Source organism: Sminthopsis crassicaudata, chromosome 1, assembly GCF_048593235.1.
Source record: "Sminthopsis crassicaudata isolate SCR6 chromosome 1, ASM4859323v1, whole genome shotgun sequence".
NCBI classification, from domain to species: domain Eukaryota; kingdom Metazoa; phylum Chordata; class Mammalia; order Dasyuromorphia; family Dasyuridae; genus Sminthopsis; species Sminthopsis crassicaudata.
This window is the reverse complement of record NC_133617.1, coordinates 371,589,647-371,611,146: the sequence shown is the minus strand read 5'-3', so window position 1 is coordinate 371,611,146 and position 21,500 is coordinate 371,589,647. Positions and strand designations below refer to the sequence as shown.

The 21,500-nt window shown below is 42.3% G+C and overlaps 1 protein-coding gene across 10 annotated transcripts in view; it reads right to left on the bottom strand.

The window, feature by feature from the left end:
• Positions 1 to 242: 242 nt before the first annotated feature.
• CTIF (cap binding complex dependent translation initiation factor) overlaps positions 243 to 21,500 on the bottom strand; it is a 486,242-nt gene continuing 464,984 nt past the window's right edge. For all 10 annotated transcript variants that reach the window (XM_074279342.1, XM_074279337.1, XM_074279344.1 and 7 more), the window contains 2 exons: positions 9,072 to 9,125; positions 243 to 4,692 (listed from right to left, as the gene is read on the bottom strand). In XM_074279342.1, coding sequence (XP_074135443.1) covers positions 4,477 to 4,692; positions 9,072 to 9,125 — 270 coding nt within the window. In that variant the 3' untranslated portion in view covers positions 243 to 4,476. The remainder of the gene's footprint in view (positions 4,693 to 9,071; positions 9,126 to 21,500) is intronic.

Sequence of the window (21,500 nt, the reverse complement as noted above, 5' to 3'; positions counted from 1 at the left end):
GCCAGCTTGTCAGCTCTGCCGTCCAAGTCTGGCTCAGCTCTCCATGTATTCTCTCCCTCCCCATGCCCTGTGCCCCGCTCATCACCCTGGCATTCACCTCCTGCCCCCAGTCCTACACACGGAAACCGGCTACTTTCAGACTTGGAAGCACCTGAGTCTTCCGCAGCGTCTCCCCTGGGGTCCCCATCAGTGCCACTAGATGTGTCCTTCGGGACACACACACAAATACACACAGAGTCGAGTTTTTGTAGGGTTTTGATTTATTATTATTATTAATTAAACCCACTGGTACCTGGGGTCCAGCTGAAAAGTGGTACATATTGAGGAAGAGGTCATCCATCATGTGTCTAAAATTCATGAAGAAGATTTAACAGGGATCCTTTGAACCCCCAGAGATAAGTCCTTAGGGGATCACGGACATACTTCTGGGAGGTATGGGAGCTCAGGACTCCCTGTGCAAATGCTTATAAGCAGAGGGGAATTTGTCTGTCTTTCGTCCTCCTTGCACTTCCATTCTCAGTTTCCCCAACACGGGGCATCTTAAATCGGGTAGGTGATTTTCAGTCCCCACTGTTCTGGCTTCTGCCTTGGCTCCCAGCAGAGACAGTTCATGAGAGAAGAGCTGACTAGTTCCTGCTGCCAGATAACGGCTCCTGACCACAGCCTTGGGGATACTCTCCCCACCTTGTGTCATGATCCAGGCCCGGCTGGTGGCCTTGGTATCTGGAGATTTTCCACGGCGTGAACAGTGAGGACATAGTTCTAGTCCCTCCCACCCCTTAGAAAAATAAAATAGAATAAAAATAAGAAATAAATACCACCTTGGCCAACAATGACATTTACACAGATAGACAGGACGATGCAAAAACTTGAAGTTTACAAAGCAGCTGACAGCAAGACGGAAGTCGGCAGACTGTATTAACTGGAGAGTAACTCCAGGAGAAGGTGGGTTTCCAGTGTCTCAGGGGTTCTCAGGTCTCGTCTAATAAAGGTTAGGAGTCAGTGTGGGCTGCAGTACAAAGAAATGGACTGAAACTCTTCAGCCTGACGTCTGGTACTACAGCTAGAAGGCAATGCCCTATCTCTTGAAGGGAAACCGTATAAAAGCTGACCCTTGCATTGGCTGGCCCGCTGGGGAAAGGTGCTTAAATAGAATGACCACTGGCTGGCGTGGCTTAGTTTTATAGATGTTCTCAGAAAGTTGTGGTCAATTGGGCATGGATTTGAAGCCTTAGAAATAAAAGATTCAGTTTCCCTCTGCTTGGGGTTTCCCTTGAATACATTCAGAGGTCAAACTGGGCCTACCAGAGTTCACCAGTTTAAGGCCAGAAATGGCCCCAAGACTAGAGACTGGGGCCTCTCTGAGGCTGGGCGGCTTAGAGCTGCCTGTGTTCTCATCAGATGATTCTCCCTTAGGATGGCTCCCCAGAGTTTAGGCTTATTGTCATTTTAAATCTCTGAAGCACTTTTCACAAATCTGTCTGTAAGAGTAGCAGCAACTAGATAGAGAAAACGGCTTAAATGGTTATTCGGAGAGGCCAGGAAGCGCCTTAAAGCAACAGGTTGACCTGTGTAAACCGTATGCCGGAAGCTACCATGACACAATATGTAATTAAAATATATATTTATATGTATATATATTTATATATATATGTATAATATTTTACGTCTTCCACATTATCACCATGAGAGGAAAGGAGCTTCACTCACAGGGTTAGTGTGGGAGAACTGGAGGAAGTAAACCTCACAGCCCTAGTGGGGACCCTTCCAAGAGCCCACGGGGACATACCTCCGTGGCTCCTGCAGAGAACCTTGTCCACAAAAAGGTCTTCTGAGAAAGCCCCCTATACTTCTCGTCTTGCTTTTACAATGTCCTCTCGGTCTCTCCCCTGCTCATTCTTCCTCTCCGAACTTACAGCGCTTGGGTGGTTCATACATACCTCGCTATTCGCCAGAGCTTTGGGACCAGACCCACCCTCTTCACACATTATTTGTAGCTTTAGAAGGTCTCTTTTGATTACTCTCATTGGGTGGATCAGTGCTTTCTGCCCCTTATTATTCTCTCCCGGCTGAGACCATTAGGAAACTGTCTGAATTCTGGCCTTCTCCAAGTGTTCTCACTATCACTGAACAACCAAAGTCAACAGTCATCTCTTTACAACACAGGCTCCTGTTAGGGCTGAGCAAGTCCCCAGGGAGCAGCGGCAAACTTAAGGACTTGGGGGGGAGAGAGAGAAAAGAATGGGAGAAAAAACAAGGAGAGAAAAAGCAGAGAGAAAAAAGAAGTGAAAAGGTGCATATGGAAGGGAGGACAGTTGCCTCATTAGCTCCTGGTACAGTCTGAGAGCTCCGGGGCCAGAGAAGACCTCTATTCTTCTCTCTTCACCTATGAGTGGTAGGCTTGTTTTGGGGAAATGGGAATGCAAAATCATCTGCCAGGAGTGGGTCTGGGGGAGTGTTTGTCCCCTGACTCAGGTGGGTGTGAATTCTCTGGGAAAGTGATTCTGAGGTTTGCTCAGAGTGAGGCAGGAGGAAACTTTCCTTTTCTCATCCCTCTCTCTCCTTAGCTTCAAATAACAACAAAAAAAAACCTCCTTTCTCAAGTCGACCAGGCTTGTGACCTGAGCTGGAGAGATGATTAGTGAACGGCAAGCCTTACTTAATAAAGGAGCCAATAAGGAAGCTGCTGAAATCTGACAGTTCCTGGTCCTTATTCAAGTCTCTTGTCCCCAGAAAGTGAGTTGCTGAAAAGACCACTGAAAAAGTTTAACTAGAATTGTCCTAGACAGGCTCCTGGCTTCCAAGAAACAGATTCAAGTCCACCTATAAGATTTTTCTATCTGGTCCATTTTACTATTACTCAAAACAATACATATCGAACTTGATGAAGCCAGATAGAAGTATGGGGGTAGGACAGGGTTTTTGGGAGAAAATTAGACTGTGAATACAGGTGATCCCAGCTGAGCCTCAGAAACCTAGAGAGCTGTTTCCCTAATACTGGATGCGACACTGGCTCTAGAATACCTCCATCCTGAAATGCCCACTTTCATCCTCTTCCTTATAACACTGTGCTCCAGTGGGCACTTGCTTGGTCTTAGGGTACCCTCCCTCTCTGGCCACAGATACACTTCTGGACTGGCTTTTGATCCTGTTAGGGCATTTCCTTCCATGGAAAGGAAATGGGGTATCATGGTATAGGCCCAATCATTGAGAGGGGCTAGTCAGACCAGCATCTCAGGAAGTGTCATTCTTCTTGTAACTAAGGTCCTGAGAACAGACTGTCATATAGCAGTGGAAATGCTTCCTTGGAGCCATGATGCTCCCCATCCCTAGTTACCAGCATCTTTTTCTTGTATTTTCCAAGGTCCTTTGAAGCTAGTTAGCTGAGCAGTCCTATGGACTTAGTGCTAAGGACTGCAGTACAGAGGAGGGATAATCACAGATCGGTGCCCAAAGGACATGGCACAGCACAGGGTTCTTGGGGGGAGCTCCTGCTGAACCAGAAGTATCTGAGTATCTTAAATGACTATTACAGCTATGAGGTCTGCACTGGGGCCCCCCAGACCTGCCCTTCCCTGCTCACCCCAGGGAGTGCTCACAGAGTATACCCTGGAGATTCTCCTCACAGAGAAAAGAGACTACAAAGTCACTGTCCTTGTTTTTATAAAAACAGCCTCCCAAGAGTGCAAATACAACTGCAAACATCCCTTCTTCAGTTTCTCAGGAATTAAAGGGAAGAGAACTAAAGTCAGTCCGGTGGAGGGTGAGGGGCTGGGGAGACCCCCAAGCCCTACCCAAACTAAGTAAGCCCTGCTGGACAAAAGTCGCCAATTACAAGCGTCTGGTGTAGACCTTGTGTTCTTTTGTCCTCCCAAGACATCTGCCATGTGTCGCCTCCGCCAGTTGGCTACTGCAAACTGACATAATGGGGAATGGGGGTGGGGTGGGGTGGGAGACAATACCAGACCAGACTCGGACGCCTGCTTTCCACCCTTTGTGGTCTTTTCTGACCCAAATGGTGTCCCCGGGTGAGCGAGCGTCTGTCACGGTTGCGATGGAGTCATAAGAATGAACCCCCTCCAAGAGAAACCCTGCAGGGGATGAGTGTGCACAGAGTGGGAAGGGATAGGGAAGCTGGGGGACAAGGAATTTAGAAAATAGGTAGGGAGATGGCAGGGGGCCCCTGCTAAAAAGAGACATGCATCCTTTATGGATGTGTATTGCCGCATGCATGGAGCAGGGGGTGGTGGCTCCCATTAGGTACTGGACCCTGAGGGTTCTTCTCCCTTCCCTCTCTGGATTTGCCATCGGGCCTATTTGCTCTGCTTTTCTGCTTTCACTTAAGGTGCGTGGTCTTTCTCCTGCTCCGGCCATCCCCTTCCTCCCTGTCCTGCCCTGTCCTGCTCCATCCTGTTCCCTGCCCTCCTTGGGGCCCCCCTGCCTGCCTGCCCTCCCGGCCCACCCCACCCTGCCTCCTCAGGCTGTCAGCTTCTGGATGGTTTTGTTGTAGTACTGGGTGATGGTTGGCGTCAGGGGGTTCCAGTTGTTGGCGTGCAGCTCGATGACCTCGAGAAGCAGCGACCGTGTCAGCATCGACTCCGAAGGGCACAGCATTTTGTCCCGGGCGCTGGCCAAGAGCTCCGTCATCATTTCAGGCAGCTGCTCTTCCAGAAGTCGACCTGTGCTCTGCAGCTGGTGACACAGAAGTGCGGGAGTCAAAGCTCAGAAGAAAGACTGCATGGGGAGAGGAAGGGAGGAAACGGATGGTGCGAAGAAAGGGGGCAGGGGGCAGCTGGATGGCACAGTGGTAGTGCCCTGGAGTCAGGAGCACCGGAGCTCAAAGGCGACCTCAGACACTTAGCCCTTCCTAGTTGTGTGGCCCTGGGCACCTCCCTTAACCCCAATCGCTTTAAAAGAAAAAAAGAAAGAAGGAAAAAGGACACGTCAAAGAGTCTGGACTGGTAGTTCCACAGACTTGGGATGAAAAGAGCCCTTTATACCCAAAGACTGAGTGTGGATCACAACATAGTATTTTCACTTTTGTTGTTGTTTGCTTGCTTTTTTCCTTTTTTCCCTTTGTGGTCTGATTTTTCTTGTTCGGGAAGATAATTATGGAAATATGTATAGAAGAAGTGCACATGTGTAACATATATTGGATTACTTACTGACTAAGGGAAAGGGTGGGGGGGGGAAGGAGGGAGAAAAAATTAGAACACAAAGTTCTGCCAAAATTAATGTTGAAAATTATCTATGCATATGTTTTGAAAATAAAAAGCTTAAAAAAAAAAAGAATCTGGGCTAGAAATAACTGACTTCTGTAGTTTTAAAATGACCCTCCCAGCCTGGGGAAAGGAGACCTTAATGCTATCATGCTGCCCAATGGATCTTAGAATAGAAGTTCTAAAACAGCATTATTTATTCTAGATGCTAAAATTGGTTTCTGTGACTTACATGTTTTTAAATAAAAAAAAATTAAATCAAATCTACTTCCAAGAGCAAAGATCTAACTTCACTGCGAATGCTCAAGAAAACATGGCCCGGTTTGAGAAGCTATTCATCTCCAAAGAGATGTTAAAGAACCTGGGAAGCCATCTACTCCAATCTCCTCATTTACAAGTGAGGAAAGGAGACAGACCGAGGTAACAATAGTACCGACCTACTACCAGCACTGTTGGGAGGATCAAATGAGATAATGTTGTAAATAGCTATGCAAGCCTTAAAGTCCTACTGTAAGTGCTAGCTATCAGTACCTGTAGTGGTCCCAGGAGCGCCCATGTCAGGGGACACTGCTGCAGAGGGGATGCTACCTGGAGGATAATTCCTCCCTGGGCAAGGGAAAACACCCGGAGCAGAAACTAGCTGGGGGGAAGGCTGTAAGCCGAGGATACAAAGAACCTCAAAGTTCTTCCCTCCTGCCGACCCCTCCACAAATTCTTATTCTCTGAGTCAAGGTGTGCAGTAAGCTTAGAAAGGGAGAAATAAGGAGTTTCTTCTGATGAAGGAAGAAGAATAAGGAGTGAGAGTAAGTGTGATTGGGGTCAGGAGGCGACAGGAAGATCAGCAGGAATGCCTAGCATGGGGTATGGACTGCTGCCCTGGCAAGGGAGAACTGGCTTGGGGACCCAGGATAAAAAAATAATGAGGCAACTAGAAAAGCTGGAGTGGGGGGGGGGCAAATACATACACGTGTGTATGTATACATGTAAATATCCATAATGCAATGTGTCTGTATGTGCAAGGATGTATGTAGAAATGTATAGCCTTCATATAGCTCCTACTATGTGTCAGACTGTACTAAGCACTTTATAGGTATTTATGAGGAAAATAAGACATGATCAGGGTCATGCAGCACTTCCTATGTCTAGGGCTGGATTTTAATTCAGTTTGTCTTAACTCCAGGCCCTCTCTCTTCCATGGGAAGATACCAGAGTTTGCTTTTGATGTCCTCCTCCCTCTTCTTCCTCCTCATTTAACTAGCTTTTATAGAGAGCAGGTGAAGAATTACAAAGCATTTTACAACTATTATCTCATTTGAAACAACAATCCCTGGGAGACAGATGCTATTAATATCCCCATTTTTACAGATAAGGAAACAGATAGAAAGCAGTTAAATGAATTGGCTAGGGAGACATAGGTAGGAAGTTTGAAGCAGGATTCAAACTCAGGTCTTCTTGACTTAACACTATCCAAGGTGCTATCTAAGAATAAGGCCCTGGCAAGTCAATCTCTCCATGACTCAGGCATTTGTAAGAGAGAAGATGCTCATGTGGATTGCTGGAGGAAATTCTAGAATGTTAGCAAGATATTCTCAAAGCTTGAGAGATTTCTTAGTTTCTGCTGCTCATCTTCTGTCTGGTCTTATCCCTTTGGCTTCATGATTAGTTTTTTTTTTTCCTTCAAATATTCATTCCCTTACTTCTTGTTGTTGCTTCCCCAGCCTTTTCTCAACCAATTCCATTTATCTGTTCCAACCTCAGCCCAGAGAGCATCCTTTTTATTATTTTAAAAATTATGTTAAATTCAATTTAATTTATTTATTTATAATTTATTATTATTATTATTAACTAATTTGATTGGTGCTGGTCTTCCCTGCTTTTAGCTGAACCAGCCCTTGGATGACAGTCCTGCTTTTGGTATCAGGCCTTTTCAGCTTGGCAGGGCTGGCACAGCCTTCAAAAGTAAGAGTTATTTCCTGTGGCAGGGCATTTCAATAGTGGATGTTAAAGGTATACCCACCACTCTAAAATGGAGGAATTCAGTTATTTCAGAACTGGAAGAATACGGAAAAACAGAAAGCTTTGGAAGAGCATAGGACATAAAGCATAAAGGCATTTGATGTTAGGAACAAAAGTTGTAGGAGCTCTCTGAGGGTTTCCAGAACCCATTCCCTATAACTGCACAAAGCATCCTTCTGTAAGCCTGTGCTATTGAAGTCTGTTTGGCATTTGGGTTGATCGTGTGTGTGTGTGTGTGTGTGTGTGTGTGTGTGTGTGTGTGTGTGTGTGTGTGTGGCGGGGGGGGGGGGGGGGGGCAGGAGTTACATATCATCGCTGCCTTTGGGCTATTAGAGTAGGGAAGTCTCTGGGCTCTCGGGCATGTAGATAACATTTGCAACAAGAGGGAATAGGGATGTAAGTACCTGAAGTAAGAACTAGGCTGGGGAGGTGTTCGGCCCTGAGGGAGGGGGAAAGGAATAAGCATCTGTATAGGATTTACTAGGTTAAGTGTTTTACAAATATTGTCTCATGGAATTTTGTAGAAGGGAATATCTGACAAGAGCTGAGTTGAGAAAGTTAAAGTGAGGAAGCCCAGCAAGAGGAAACTGGGCCCATGGGAAATCGTGTAACGGGAGCCTTGGGGAGACTGTGCCTTAACACAAAGGAGTGACTCTAGAAAGGGGAACAGTCGGCACCATGGCAGGCTGATGATAGGGGAGATCATTTGGAACAGAAAAGGCCATTTTGGAATCTTTCCAATGGCGCCAGGGTTGACACCAGCGCATTTGCAGAGGATTCTTTGCTTTATGTTCCCAGTGCCCAGCATAGTACACGGTAAGTGCTAACAAATGTTCCAAATGAACTCTGCCCTGCGTAGAAGGTGAGCTGCTAGAAAGGAGTTAGTGAGGCAAATTAGAGACTACTACCCCTTACCACTATCACGATAAGAGGTCTGCCCCACCCCAGGGCAGAGAGTAAGAGCTGTGAATCCTGTCTGTTGAGATATCTTCCTCCTTGATGGTGTGAAGGATGGTATGGTGGGTTATCGTCAGAAGACCTATCTGTCGGTTGGGTATATCAGAGTCAGAATTCTTTTTGGTTATGGATTGGACTAGGTAGCTGTTATTAAAATAGCTGTTTGACTTTGGTCAAGTCTTAACTTAATATTTAACTCTGCTAGGTCTTAGTTTTCTCTTCTATAAAATGGGGTGCTGTATCACATGACCTATAAGGACCTTTCCAGCATTAGCCATCTATGAATCTCTAAGTTTAAATCTGTGGCAGTCTCCATGGTGTCAGAGGCCCCTTTCAATCTTTGAAGGGGTCAGAGAAGCAGAGATAGTTTATCTCCCACTTTCTTTATCTTTGCACAGGTTTTCTCTAGGTGAAGTGCTATCATTTTCACCTGTGACTTTTGTTTTTCTTACTTCAAATCTTACCTCTCTCAAGAAGACTTTTCAATGGCTAGTTCTCCCTGCCCCACTCCCCACCAAAGTGTATTTATATTGTATGTATCCTATATTCATCTCTCTGTGAATACATTGTAACCTTCCAGTAGAGTGGAAGCCCTAGGAGGGCAGTCACTTTTTCACTTTTGTCTTTTCTCATCTGTTCAATGAAAGGGATGGATTAAATGACTTCCAATGGCCCTTCTAGCTGTGAATCTGTGATGCTATGAGTCCGGGAGTCTTATGCTGTGCCCGATTTTCTTTACAACATTGTGAGTGTACAAATGTTCTCCTGGTACTGTTCATTTTATTCTCTATCAGTTCAGATAAGTCTTCTCAGATTCTCTGAGATCATCCCTAGAAGGTACTTTGTAAAATACTTTTTGATGGAATGATAGGCACCTACCTCCATGGAACAGCAAAGGACCGCATCTTCCTTCACATCCTGAGATTGCAACAACTGTGGAGGGAGTGAAACAGAAGGTACCAATCAGCAAAGTCCACTTCCACATCCTTCTGCACTCATATGGTGGATAATAACCAGGCACAATCCTGGTCTTCCCCTGGAAACTCCAAGAGACTGATGATAAGCATCCAGTGCCAGGCTCAAAGAATCAATGACCTTGGTTAGTTTCTGAGGAAGCTGAATCAGGGGCCCTTTATTTTGTTATTTGGGCTTTCACCTTTCACTAATTTTTAATTTTCTCTGATCATAGAAACACCATTTGGGCACCAAATGCTAGTTCTCCCTCACCCTGAGCTTGCTTGGCTCACTGAGTTCAAATATTTTGATTTTATTTTATTTTTACCACCTTCTGCTGTTTATTGCCATAGAAGAATGACTTAGCCTGGCATCAGGTTTGAGCACTCCACTGTAGGGTATTCAGAGGTTTCTGGAACAGAACTGCTCTCAACTTCTCTTTTTATATCTGTATATCCTGTGCCTCAGAGCACAACAGTACATTTCCTTGGGTTTATTTCTAAAGGGAAGAGGTTGAATAATGTTAGACTAGCCCCTGAATCTGGAAGCCTAGGCTAATGTTTGCCCAAGGGCATTTGTCTCTTGGCAAATAATTTCATCCCTTAAGGCTCCAGGTAACTCCAGGTAACTACTAGGATGCAGAAGACTAAGATGTCATTTAACTTTGGAAAAAGGAATACTCTACATTAATAAAAGCATATATTTAAGAACTTCCACTGCCAAAAACATTTTAAAAAAATGTCAATGATATTTTATTTTTCCAATTGCACAGAAAGAATAGTTTCCAATATTAATTTCTGTAAGATTTTGAATTACATTTTTTCCTCCCTCCCTTTCTTATCTCCCCCATCCACAAGATAGTAAACAATTTGGTATAGGTTATACATGTATAGTCATTTTAAACATATTTCCACATTAATCATGTTGTGAAAGAAAAACCAGAACAAAAGGGAAAAAACATGAGAAAATAAAAGCAAACAACAATAAGAAAAAGTAAAAATAGTATGCTTCAATTCATATTCAGTCTCCATAGGACTTTCTCTGGAGGAGAATGGCATTTGGAAAAACAATTTATGATGGAAAAGAGTTTAGAGGTACTTTTTATCATTCATTCATATTGATTCATTCACCAAACATTTATTAAGGATGCTAGCTGGAGAGATACAAAATCTAGATAAGGTGTACAGTCAAGGAGGAAGGGGATAACACACAAACAGTATTATATTAAGCATTTATGTTTTGTTGTTCAGTTATGGAGTGTTGGACATGACCTGCTTTGGGATTTTCTTGCCAAAGATACTGGCCTGCCATTTTCTTCTCCAGCCCATTTACAGATGAAGAAACAGAGGCAAATAGGGTTACGTGAATTGCCCAAGAGCCGGTAAATGTCTGAAGCTGGATTTGAACTTTCTGACTCTAAGTCGTGTTCTACACATTGTGCCATCTAGCTACCCTAAACATTCATAAGAAAGTTGTAAAATCAAGTGTTATATGAAGTCCAAGAAGGAAAGTCCCCCGCAGGATAATTAACCAATCAATTTATAAATATTAAAAACCTACTATGTGTCTAAGCTTTAAAGATACAAAAGGGGCAAAAGACAGTTCCTGGCCTCAAACGTCTTACAATCTAAAGGGGGTGACAACATGGAAATAAATATATGTGGGGGGATAAACTGGGACAATAGCGAGAGGTCAAGGAGCTACTGAAATGAGGGTGAAGAAATAGGGCTAGTGTAAGAGGGGGAGAGGTAGGAGGAGGAGAGGTTGTAGTTGGAGATCCATAAATAATACACCAGAAATTCATTGGAAATGTCCATAAATGCACTGAATAGATAGCATTAAAACCTTCTACAAGCCCCTAGCCCAGTCTATCCAATGATTGTCTTTGGCTATAATCCTCATGCTATAGCAATCAGCTCTTTTTAGGGTTCTACCAGTGAATACGTGTCTTCTGCCCCAATTTAGAATTTGCCCAGTTAAGTCTTCTGGATCAAGATTAATTTGGTTCATTCTACAATCCCAGATTGAATATTAGTAAATCAGGAAGCTTTCCAACTACATGGTAGATTTTTTGCATTCATATCCCTAGCTCCCCTTCCTTTTCTTAAAAGCAACATAAGGAAATTCAAACAAGCATAAGACAGCATTCCTATTATTTCAGAAATATCAGAATACTGCAAAACAGGCAAAACCAAAAAGTTTGTGAAAGACGATGTCTTTCATTCTATAACTTTTAGCCCAGAGATTTGATAAGTTTATGAAAAGAGTTAGCATAACATGCTAGAAAGATTGCTGGACTTCAAGTCAAGAAGAGTCGGTGACAGGGGATGGACACTTAGGCTTTTCTGGGCTTCAGTCTTCTCAACAAATAAATGGAAGGTATGAACTTGATGACCTCTAAGGTTCTTTTTAGGTTTAGAACTATGATTCTTGCTCTGGATCTTTTCCAAATCTGCTATATTCTTAAGGCCCAAGGGACAAAGTGACAGAAGGAGTGGGCATAGCAGTTTATGACAGGATTGCAGATTTAGAGTTGAAAGGGACCTTCAGAACCACCAAGTCCAAACCTCTCACTTTGACAGGTGAGAAAACTGAGGCAATAAGTATATGAGGACTCATTTGACTCCCAGACTCAATGTTTTACCTTTTGTATAACCTATTAAAAATGTGCTCTACCAAATAAAAAAAAATTAGTTTTACTTAATCCTGTTACCCTCAACGATTCTCCCTGTCCTGTCTATTTCTGTCCCTCTGTCTCTCTCTTTCACTCTCTCTCCCTATCTTTCTTTCTCCTCCTTTCTTCCTCTGTCTCCTGTCTTTTTGCCTCTCCTCTCTTCTTGTTTTTCTCTTCTCTCTCTCCATTCTCTCTCCTCTGTCCCTGTGTGTCAATGTCTCCTCTCTCTCTCTCTCTGTCTTTCTCTCTCACTCTCTCTCTCTATGTCTGTCTCTCTGTTTTCCTCCCTCCCTCCCTCCCTCTCTCTCTCTCTCTCTCTCTCTCTCTCTCTCTCTCTCTCTCTCTCTCTCTCTCTCTCTCTCTGTCTCCCTATTTCTCCTCTCTCTGCTTGTCTCTCTCTTTCTCCGATTCTTTCCCTCTGCTTCTCTTTGTGCCTTCTTTTTCTATCTCTCTTCTCTGTCTCTCTCCTATTTTTCTCCTCTTTGTCTCTCTGTTTTTCTCTTTTCTTTGCCTCTGTCTATCTCCCTTTTTCTTTTTCTCTCCTTTCTTTCTTCTTCTCTCTGTCTCCCCCCATCCTTTTTCTCTTTCTGTGTTTCTTTCATATCCTCCTAGATCTCTGATCACTCCTTAGTCTTCTTTGTGAAATTATTTATGTCCCACTTCTGCATATGGGGGGACCCCCATAATTCTATCTGGAGCCTTCTTTTCTCATTTCTCTTCACTGCCAGTGATGGTGCTGGTTCCAATGAGTTCCATTACCATCTCTAAGTAGAACTCTCCCAAATCCAGCCCTCAGTTTTTTCTTGAGTTCCAGCCCCACATCTCCAAATGCCTGCTGTACCTCTTCACTAAGAAGCCCACGGACATCTCAAACTCAGCTTGCTCAAAACAGAATGTACCTTACACACTCATTCCTAACTCATTATTTCAGTCACTCAAGTTTGAAATCTAAAGTCATTCCTGGTGCTTTCTGCTCTTTTACTCCCACATGTCCAATCAGCTGCCAACTCTTGTCTATTTTACCTCCACAACAGAGATATAAGCTGTCCTCCTCTCTCTGTTCACACCAGCACCCTGGTATGGACCCTCATTACTTTTTGTTGAGACAATAGCTTTTTAATTGGTCTCTTTGCTTCCAGCTTTTTTACTCTCCCATCAATCCTTCACATAGCTGCCAAAGTAATAGTCATTCTTTTAAAGCACAGTTGCTATGACTGGGTCACTACCCCACTCAGCATTTTCCTATTACCACCAGAGTAAGATATAAATTCTTTCATATGTTATTTAAAATTCTGATTTTTATGCTTAATACCTCTGTGACTACTGGCAAATTTCAGTCTCTGTGGACCTCAGTTTCTTCACCTGTCAAATGAAAGAGGGTTGAACTAGATGGTCTCCGAGGTGCTTTCCAGGTCTAAATGTATCATCCTATCTTTCTAGGCTGATTTCAGATAATTCTGTCTCACAAACTTCCTGTCAAACTGGCTTAGGTAGGTTCCCCATATGGATCCATTTCTTTTCACGAGTTCTTGCCATGGATATTGGTCCTCACCTGGGTCTCTTGGAAATTCTAATCCTTTTAAAGATTTGGCTTCAGTGCTACATAGTCCCCGAAGTCTTTTCTGATATTTTCAGCTGTTGGTGCTTTTTGCTTCTGAATTTGCTTCATATTATTCTGATTTTATTTTAAAATTAACCTTATTTCTTTTTAATTGATTGATATGTGTGCATGCCATTTTCCCTTGATAGAATGTTCTTTCAGGACAGGGATTGCTTCTTGTCTTTAGAACACAGCTCAGTGCTTGGTATACAGTAATAACTTAATAAATGTCTGTTAATTTGAAGTGAATCATAATCCTTAGTTTTCTTCAATGACTATCTTCTACATCATACCTTTCCTGATCAGTTGTTCATTATTTCCCCTCCCGCTTCCCCCATTACTTTTTCTATACATCAAATGAATCAAAAGATTTGGGTCCATACTCCACCCTTCCTCCCCAAGAAAAAGGAACAAACTTTGAATTGATTTCCCTGTTTACCTCTTCCTCCCCCCTCAAAATAGATTTTGTAAACTCCTTGAGGGAATTTTTTGAGGTCTGTTTTTATTTTGTCTTTTTATTCCCAACAATTAGCACAGTGCTTAACCCATAGTAGGTGCTTAAAAATGTTTGATGAATTGAGCATGAAAGAAACCCAGTGATTTATCTGATGGGACTGTGGTCCTAAGGAGGAGTTCTGTGATTTCATAGCAAGAATTCCCTGTTTAAGTGACAGCTATGATTAGCTATAATCACAGGAGGAGGAGGGAGGTTGCTTAACACAAGACCTCAAACCTCTGACCCCCCACATAGGGATCAGACTCCTTGAAAACGTATTACATACTCTTGGCCTCTTTGTTCAGACACATGTAATTAGACTAACAAGTCTTTCTGAAGAGAAACAAAGATGAAGATAGTGATACATGAGCCCAGGAATGAACATCAGAAGACTGGCTTCAAATCCTGCCTTAGCCACTTACGACCTGGGGGACCTAAAGCAAGAATCTTTGAACTTCAGTTTCTAAATCTGCAAAAAGGAATGGTTTGGGATTTTACAGCTCCTTCCAAGTCTGAATCCCTCTTGTGATCTTGCATCATTGGCAGAACAGCTTGGGCTCCTTTTTCCTACTCTAGAAACCTAAATATGAGAGTGATGTAGACTTAGAACAAATCTGAAATGTAATTTTAATAACTTTAGCTTATAACAATGGCAAGAGTTTATGGTGAAATCATAGGCGTGAACAACTGGCTTAATGAGGATCCCAAGAGGAGATTAAATGAGTTCAAAACACTTTTAGATTTGTGACCAGGTATGTGAATATATGCAAGTCATAGATGCCCTAGTCTCTCCTTGATCTCATCTACACAGATTTCCCATACCAACACTCTTGTATCCTTAGAGAACACTTTATGTATTTTTCAAAGCACTTTCACAGCAATTATTTCATCTGACCTAAAACAGGCAGGCTGAAAATGAAAGGCCAATGACCACACATCACTGCAAATGTTTTCCTTCCCCCAATCCACCATAACACTACATTAGCACATCTATGGCCCAGTGGAAAGAGCCATATTTAACAGTGACTCTGCTCATCCTGAGGTCCCACTAGGAATCAGCCAATGGCACACATGGGGTTCACCTCCTAAAAGGCTCTTCAGAGTCCCCTTGCGCAAAGCACCTCCTTCTCTTGATCATTCGTTGAAAGTGTCTGAAAAAAGGTTAGTTAAACTTGGCATATTTTTTGATAGGAACTCTTGCCAAAAGCCTGTAGAAGATTCTCAAGGAAACTGGTTTGGGTCTTTTTTTGTTTCATTAAGAAAAATTTTTTTCCTTTCACTGTCACTCCACAAAAAAGTAATACTGGCAACAGATGGACCGTGTTTGATAGCTGGAGACTTAAGATGCATTCCTCTTTCTAAATCTGATATTGGCCACAATTTCTAGATGGAGATTGTAGAACCTTAACTTTGAAGAGACCTCTCATTGTGATGGGGGTTGAGGTCCCTTTAAGATTCCTTTCTGATTTCCACCCCACCGCCCCATGGCTGAAGAAGCCAGCACCTTTGATTCACAAATCCTGGTCAAAAAGCACCCTTTCGAATTCCAATGATATCCGGGCTTTCCCCGGCCCCCACGGGATCTGAGCTAACTTGGGTTTTCCCAGCCCCCCACTATCTGCTCAGGTTTCCCAACCCCCACAAACAGTTTCTTCCTTATCTGAAGACCCATTGAATTCTATTCAATGCTGACCCTGGCGTGTGGACTCCACCCACCTTCAAGATCACTAAGAGCTCCCTATAAAAGGGGCAACCTTGGAGTCCACACTTTGCAGAGGTCCCAAACATGGCATCTTTACACTGGTCATGTCAAGGATTTCTGCCCACCGGAGTCACCCTGGCTCTGATGTTTTCCTACCTTTACCCTTACTTCCAAACCCTAGAATAAACCTTTTTTTAAAATCAATCTAGGCTTTTGGGCCTGTAAATTCCTTTAGAGGGGACTCTGCGCCGTCACTAGACTCCATTTAACTATGTATCCTTGTACAGAGCCAAAAGGGGTTCCCTCTTTCCTTACTCTCATCAGTTTCACAGAGGTAGAATCCAGGAGTGGTATGGGGACCTAACTTGTTGAAGAATCCCATAAATCAAAGTTGGAAGAGGCTTAGAGACTCATTTGTTCTAAGGAATCTTAATTTGGAGCCCATGATTGTAAAAGAAATATATTGATCACTGTATTTCAATATAACTTATTTTGTTTGTAATTTTACTTATTTTAAATTTAAAACATTTATTTTCAGATAGATCTCACCAGATTGCCAGAGTGGTTTATGACACAAAGGTTATCCTGGCTCAAATCTCCATGTTTTGCAGATGAAGAATTGTGCCCCTTAGGTATGCCCCTTCACCAGGGGCAGGGCCAGACCAGAATCCTGTCTTTTTTCTATTATTTAATGACACTAGGTGCTTACTTTCTTATTCAGGACTGGCCACTGACAAAACTGTATAGTAGGCAAAGTTAGTTTTTGCTGTCTTGTGGGACCTCTAATACCTTTTACCTAAGTGCTAAATGCCCTCTTGTCCTCTCCTAGATTCCCAGGCTATTTTACTACAGAATCCCACCTGGGCCTGGATCCCTTGGACCTGTTCTTTGCTAAACTTTTCTTTTTCTTCTCTCTTCCCTTGCTTGCTCTAACCTTCTCCTCCACTGCTGAAGCCTGTTATTTATTCCAAGTCCCATTTCTTCAGGGTTCTCTTCTCTTCTTTAGCGGATCAATAAACCCTGAGACTATGATCACGGGAACCTCTTTTCTACTGGTATACTTTCCTGGGGACTTTCTGGTAAGAAATACTTAATAAAAATGAGTAATTCAAAAGACAAGTGACTCTAACATAGGCTGGCAGAAGAAATATTTTTTTCCCACACTATGCAAACAGCTACCTAGTCCTTATGTGTGAAAGCTCCCATCCTTTTCCATTGTCCTCTGAGGTCCTACTGGATTATGGCACTTTGCCCTGGGGTTAGGACGAATAAGTTGACTGTAAAGTCCCCTAGGAATAGAAAGGGGCTTTTGTAAGCCACCAATGACCTGCAATGGCAATGACAACCAAGTGAAATGTGTTTCTTGGATGGGAATCCAAGGCAATTCTACTAGGCTTAAAATGTTTGCTCGGAAGCTTGTGCATTCCAGTCCTATTGTCTGTCCTAGAGCCTAGTTGTGGGCACGCCTATCACATCCTCTCTTGGGGATGAGAACTAGGGGCCAAGACACTCCAAACTTAGGGCTTCTGGAGGCTGGAAAGCAACCGGGGGAAAGCCTGCCTCAAGAGTAAGCTGGGATGCAGTGGAATCCCTCTTTCTTTCCGTGGTTAGATGGCCAAGAACAAAAATCCAAAGTGATTATATTTTATCCCCATGACAGTCACAAGGCAATATTTGCCCCAAAGCTCACCTGCCTGCAAGATTGGAGAGATGAGGCCCATTTAAGCCCACTTCATTTTATGGGGCAGACTGTGAGATTCTCTCATGGAAGTTTAAGCTCCACAGCTTGGGTGGAAGCTACTAAGGTGAGGGCTGGCTTAGGAGATGGACAGGTTCACCTTATTTTAACCATCTCATCTCATCTCTTTCTCCCTCGATATGTGCATACACACACACATAAAGAGTAAATGTTTGTCTACATGTCTGGATGCATGTATTGTTGGCTCTTATTTACTACTTGTAAATAAGTAATTTCTAGTACTCAATTTCTAGTAATCAATACCTGGCATATAGAAGATACTTTGTAGGAAGTTTATTTAATCTCAGCTTAATGTTCAGCCCTCAGGTAGAGGAATCTGATGTCTTTTAATATAACTCATTCTATTTCTGAATCACTCAGATTCTCTCTATATTGAGCTGAAATGGTTGTCAAATAAACTTACATGTTAGTCTTAATATATAAGAACATATTTGGCATGAAAAATTTAAGCAGTCTAATATTGCTAATACAGATGCTGTAAAATCTATATTTCTCCATAATCTAGACCCTCTGAGACATTGGAACAGAAAAGAACCATCTTCCCTCTCCCAAGCATACCCTTCCCTAATTCAAAACAACAACAAAGGTAAACCGTCCCCCCCCAATTCCACAGAATCAGAATCACAGAATGTCAAGGACTCTTGAAGGTCAACGTCCTTATATTTGAAGAAACTGAGGCACAAGGGGAGGGAAGTGCTTTGTCCAAATTCATACAGGATTAAGTAGACCAACCCCCCCCCAAAAAAAAAGGTCCTTTGGGTTGAAAGAAGCAGATCCTAAACACTGAGGAACAAATGAAGACCGCTGAGAAGCATCAGAGATACCTGAAGCCTCACCACTGGTCAAGTTGTTTTACAGAAGGAATGGAGAGTTCTAGTTGGCTGATAACATATATGGAAGGCTATTTTTAACCCCATTATGTCAAAAAGTATGGGAGAAGCAACAATAATAAGATAAGGAAAAATAAAATAAGAGAAAAGAAGAAAAGTGGAGGAGATCAAAAAGAGTTGAGAGCAACATACATTCTTTTTTTTTTTTTTTTTTAATTATAGCTTTTTATTTACCAGATATATGCACGGGTAATTTTACAGCACTGACAATTGCCAAACCTTTTGTTCCAATTTTTCCCCTCCTTCCCCCCACCCCCATCCCCCTGATGGCAGGTTGACCAATACATGTTAAATATGTTAAAGTATAAATTAAAAATAATATATGCAACATACATTCTAATAGAGATTTCAAATGAGCAAACATTTATTAATTCCTTGCTACATACTATATACAAGGCCCCATACTAGGGAAATAAAGACCTGGATTTCCAGGAGAATACAATCTCATACAAAGGGAAAGACACATCTATTAATAATTTGAATATAAGTTAGAATATGATCAAGCCTTATAGGAGAGGTCAAGATTCAGGAATGGAGGGATGATTCTTTAACTAGAGAGACTTGAGAAGGCTCCTGGAAGTGGGCCCTCAAAAAGAAGACTTACAATATATGGCATAGCAGGGGAATCTGTACTAAGCATAAGGATACCATAAGCAAAGACAAGGAGTCTAGAGTCCATGACAAGAGGAAGCAGAGAATGACTGGGGAAAAGCCCAGCTTGGCAGGAATGCAATGTCTAAAGAGGAAACAGTATAATCACAGGGTCACAGATGTAGAACTGGGAGGGATCTTGGAAGCTCCCTCTTCTTGGACATTTGTTAACTAGAGAGATTAAGCTAAATGTGAATGTCACAAGCTCACCAAACACTAGAGTCGGGTCTGGAACTCCTCTCTTGACTCCCTCTATGTGAAAGAGACTAGAAAAATAAGTTAGTGGGGCCTTTAATAACAAGTTAAATAGATAATGCTTTATTCAATAAGTAGCAGAGAGCTGTGGAATGCTCTTAAAGAGAAGATAAAGCTGCGTTTTTTTTTTTTTTTTCAGTTGTATCTGACTCTTCAAGACCCCATTTGGAGTTTTCTTGGCAAAGATATTAGAGTGGTTTGCTGATGTTTCCTTCTTCAGCTCATTTTACAGATGAGGAAACTGAGGCAAACAGGCTTAAGTGACTTGCCCAGAGTCAAACAGCTAGTCAGTGTCTGAGGCCATATTTGAACTCAGGAAGCTGTGTCTTCTTGATTCCAGGCCCTGCACTACCTCCACATCTTCTCTGATAGGGGAGACAATATGCAAGTAAATAGACACAAAGCAAGCTATCTATAGAATAGTCAATAATGAGGGAAAGCACTAGAATTAAGAGGGGTTAAGGAAAGTTTAGGGCAGCTAAATGGAGAATACCAGGCCTGGGGTCAGAAAGACCTGAGTTCAAATGAGGTCTCAGACACTTTGTAACCCTTGACAAGCCACTTAATCCTGCTTGCCTCAGTTTCCTCATCTGTAAAATGAGCTGGTGAAGGAAATGGCAAACTACTCTTGTATCTCTGCCAAGAAAATCCCAGAGTCCACTGAACACCACCACCATCAACAAACGGGAAGGCTCCCTGTGGAAGTGATTCTTGTATTTCTGCTTACTATAATTGTGTTTCACAGAGCGGCCTCCATAGGATGCCCCAATAACTGATGCTGATAATGGTGGCTTGGAAAAAAGGAAAAATGGGGTTCAGGCTCACTGGGTTCCATCAAAGGGGGACTATTAGAATAGACAGGGGTACTTCCAAAAGCATTTTGGAATGCTTTTGGAAGTTACAGCACTTAAAGAGAGAATTTATTAAACTGAAAGTTGGCTATGGACACTCAAGAGTGGAAACGAGATTAGGCTTTCTGATATAATAGACATCATCTTTTCCATACCTGTATAAAGAGAAGCCATACCCAGATTCCCCATGGGGCCAAAGGGCCATGAGCAGCCTCCGAGTGAGAAGACTGGACTCTTAATTCCAGCTCCAACACTGTCTTGCTTTATGACTTGGGCAGTTCTCTGGGTTTGTTTCCTCATTTATAAAATTAATATAATAAAGCTTATCCTTCTTACCTCCCAGAACTATTGGGAGGATCAAATGAGATCATGGCTGAGAAACAGCTTTGAAAAGTACAAAGTGTGACACAAATGCAACATGTTATTATTGTTATTAAATATATCTCTACAAAGATATATCTTTATAATTAAATGTGTCACGTCAGTGGGCCACACTTTGCAAGTACCATCTCATTTATCCTCATACCACCCTTTTGGGGATAGAGAAAGGACAGAGGTGTTATTATCACTATTGGAGAAGGAGTTGAAGAAATTGTAGCACATTGAGATTAGGTGATATGCAGGTGATATGCCTCAGGTCACACAGCCTATCAGGATAAAATTAACATGCAGAACACAGGCTTTTCAGTTCAGCATAACACATTGCTTTCATTTAGTTAAGCGATATTCCTCAGGCTTGGATCTAGTCAGCAGTTTGTCTGTGGTGATCTGGTGGGACTTTTCCAGAAATAAACATAAGCACTGGCTTATAGAAATTATGCATAGCCCTAGGAAGCACATTAACTACCCTAGGGGATTGTGCATGTGTCTAGAGTTTTGTCATCATGGGAACAGTAGCTTGGGTAAGCATAAGTCCACTAGTTAGGCTTTCTTCATGTAAGGTTAGCCGAGAGTAACAGAGATAAAAAGAATAATTTACTTGTTTATGCTTTTAAAATAAAATTTTGTTTTTAATTTTTACTTGAATGGGACAGTAGCCTTCTACTTTCTGTGAACATTTTATTTTCCATTAATTAGCACTTACTCCTCATATATAAGCAAACACATCAGTTACAGAAAGGGTTAAAGGCAAAGCAAACCTTTAAATATAAATTCAATCCCTTTCTCATTAGTTAGCTGCCATAAGCTCTGTTTACAGAAACATTAGGTTCTATCATCTTATATCTTTCTCTTTTACCTACTGGCTATCTCAGATTATTTTCATAGTCCCATAAGTCTTTAACTGTCACTAGACCTTTCCTATTATCTTTTTATTGCTTACTCCCTATTCCCCAGGAGAGACTTTTAATTTCTTCCAGTTTAGACCATTCTTACTTCTGGTCTGAAGTCCCAGCTCTTATTTCACTCCTAATGTGTATCCAGTATGTATATTTTACAACTTGGCCCAACTTCCTTCTTATTCTTCTTCCTTTTTTT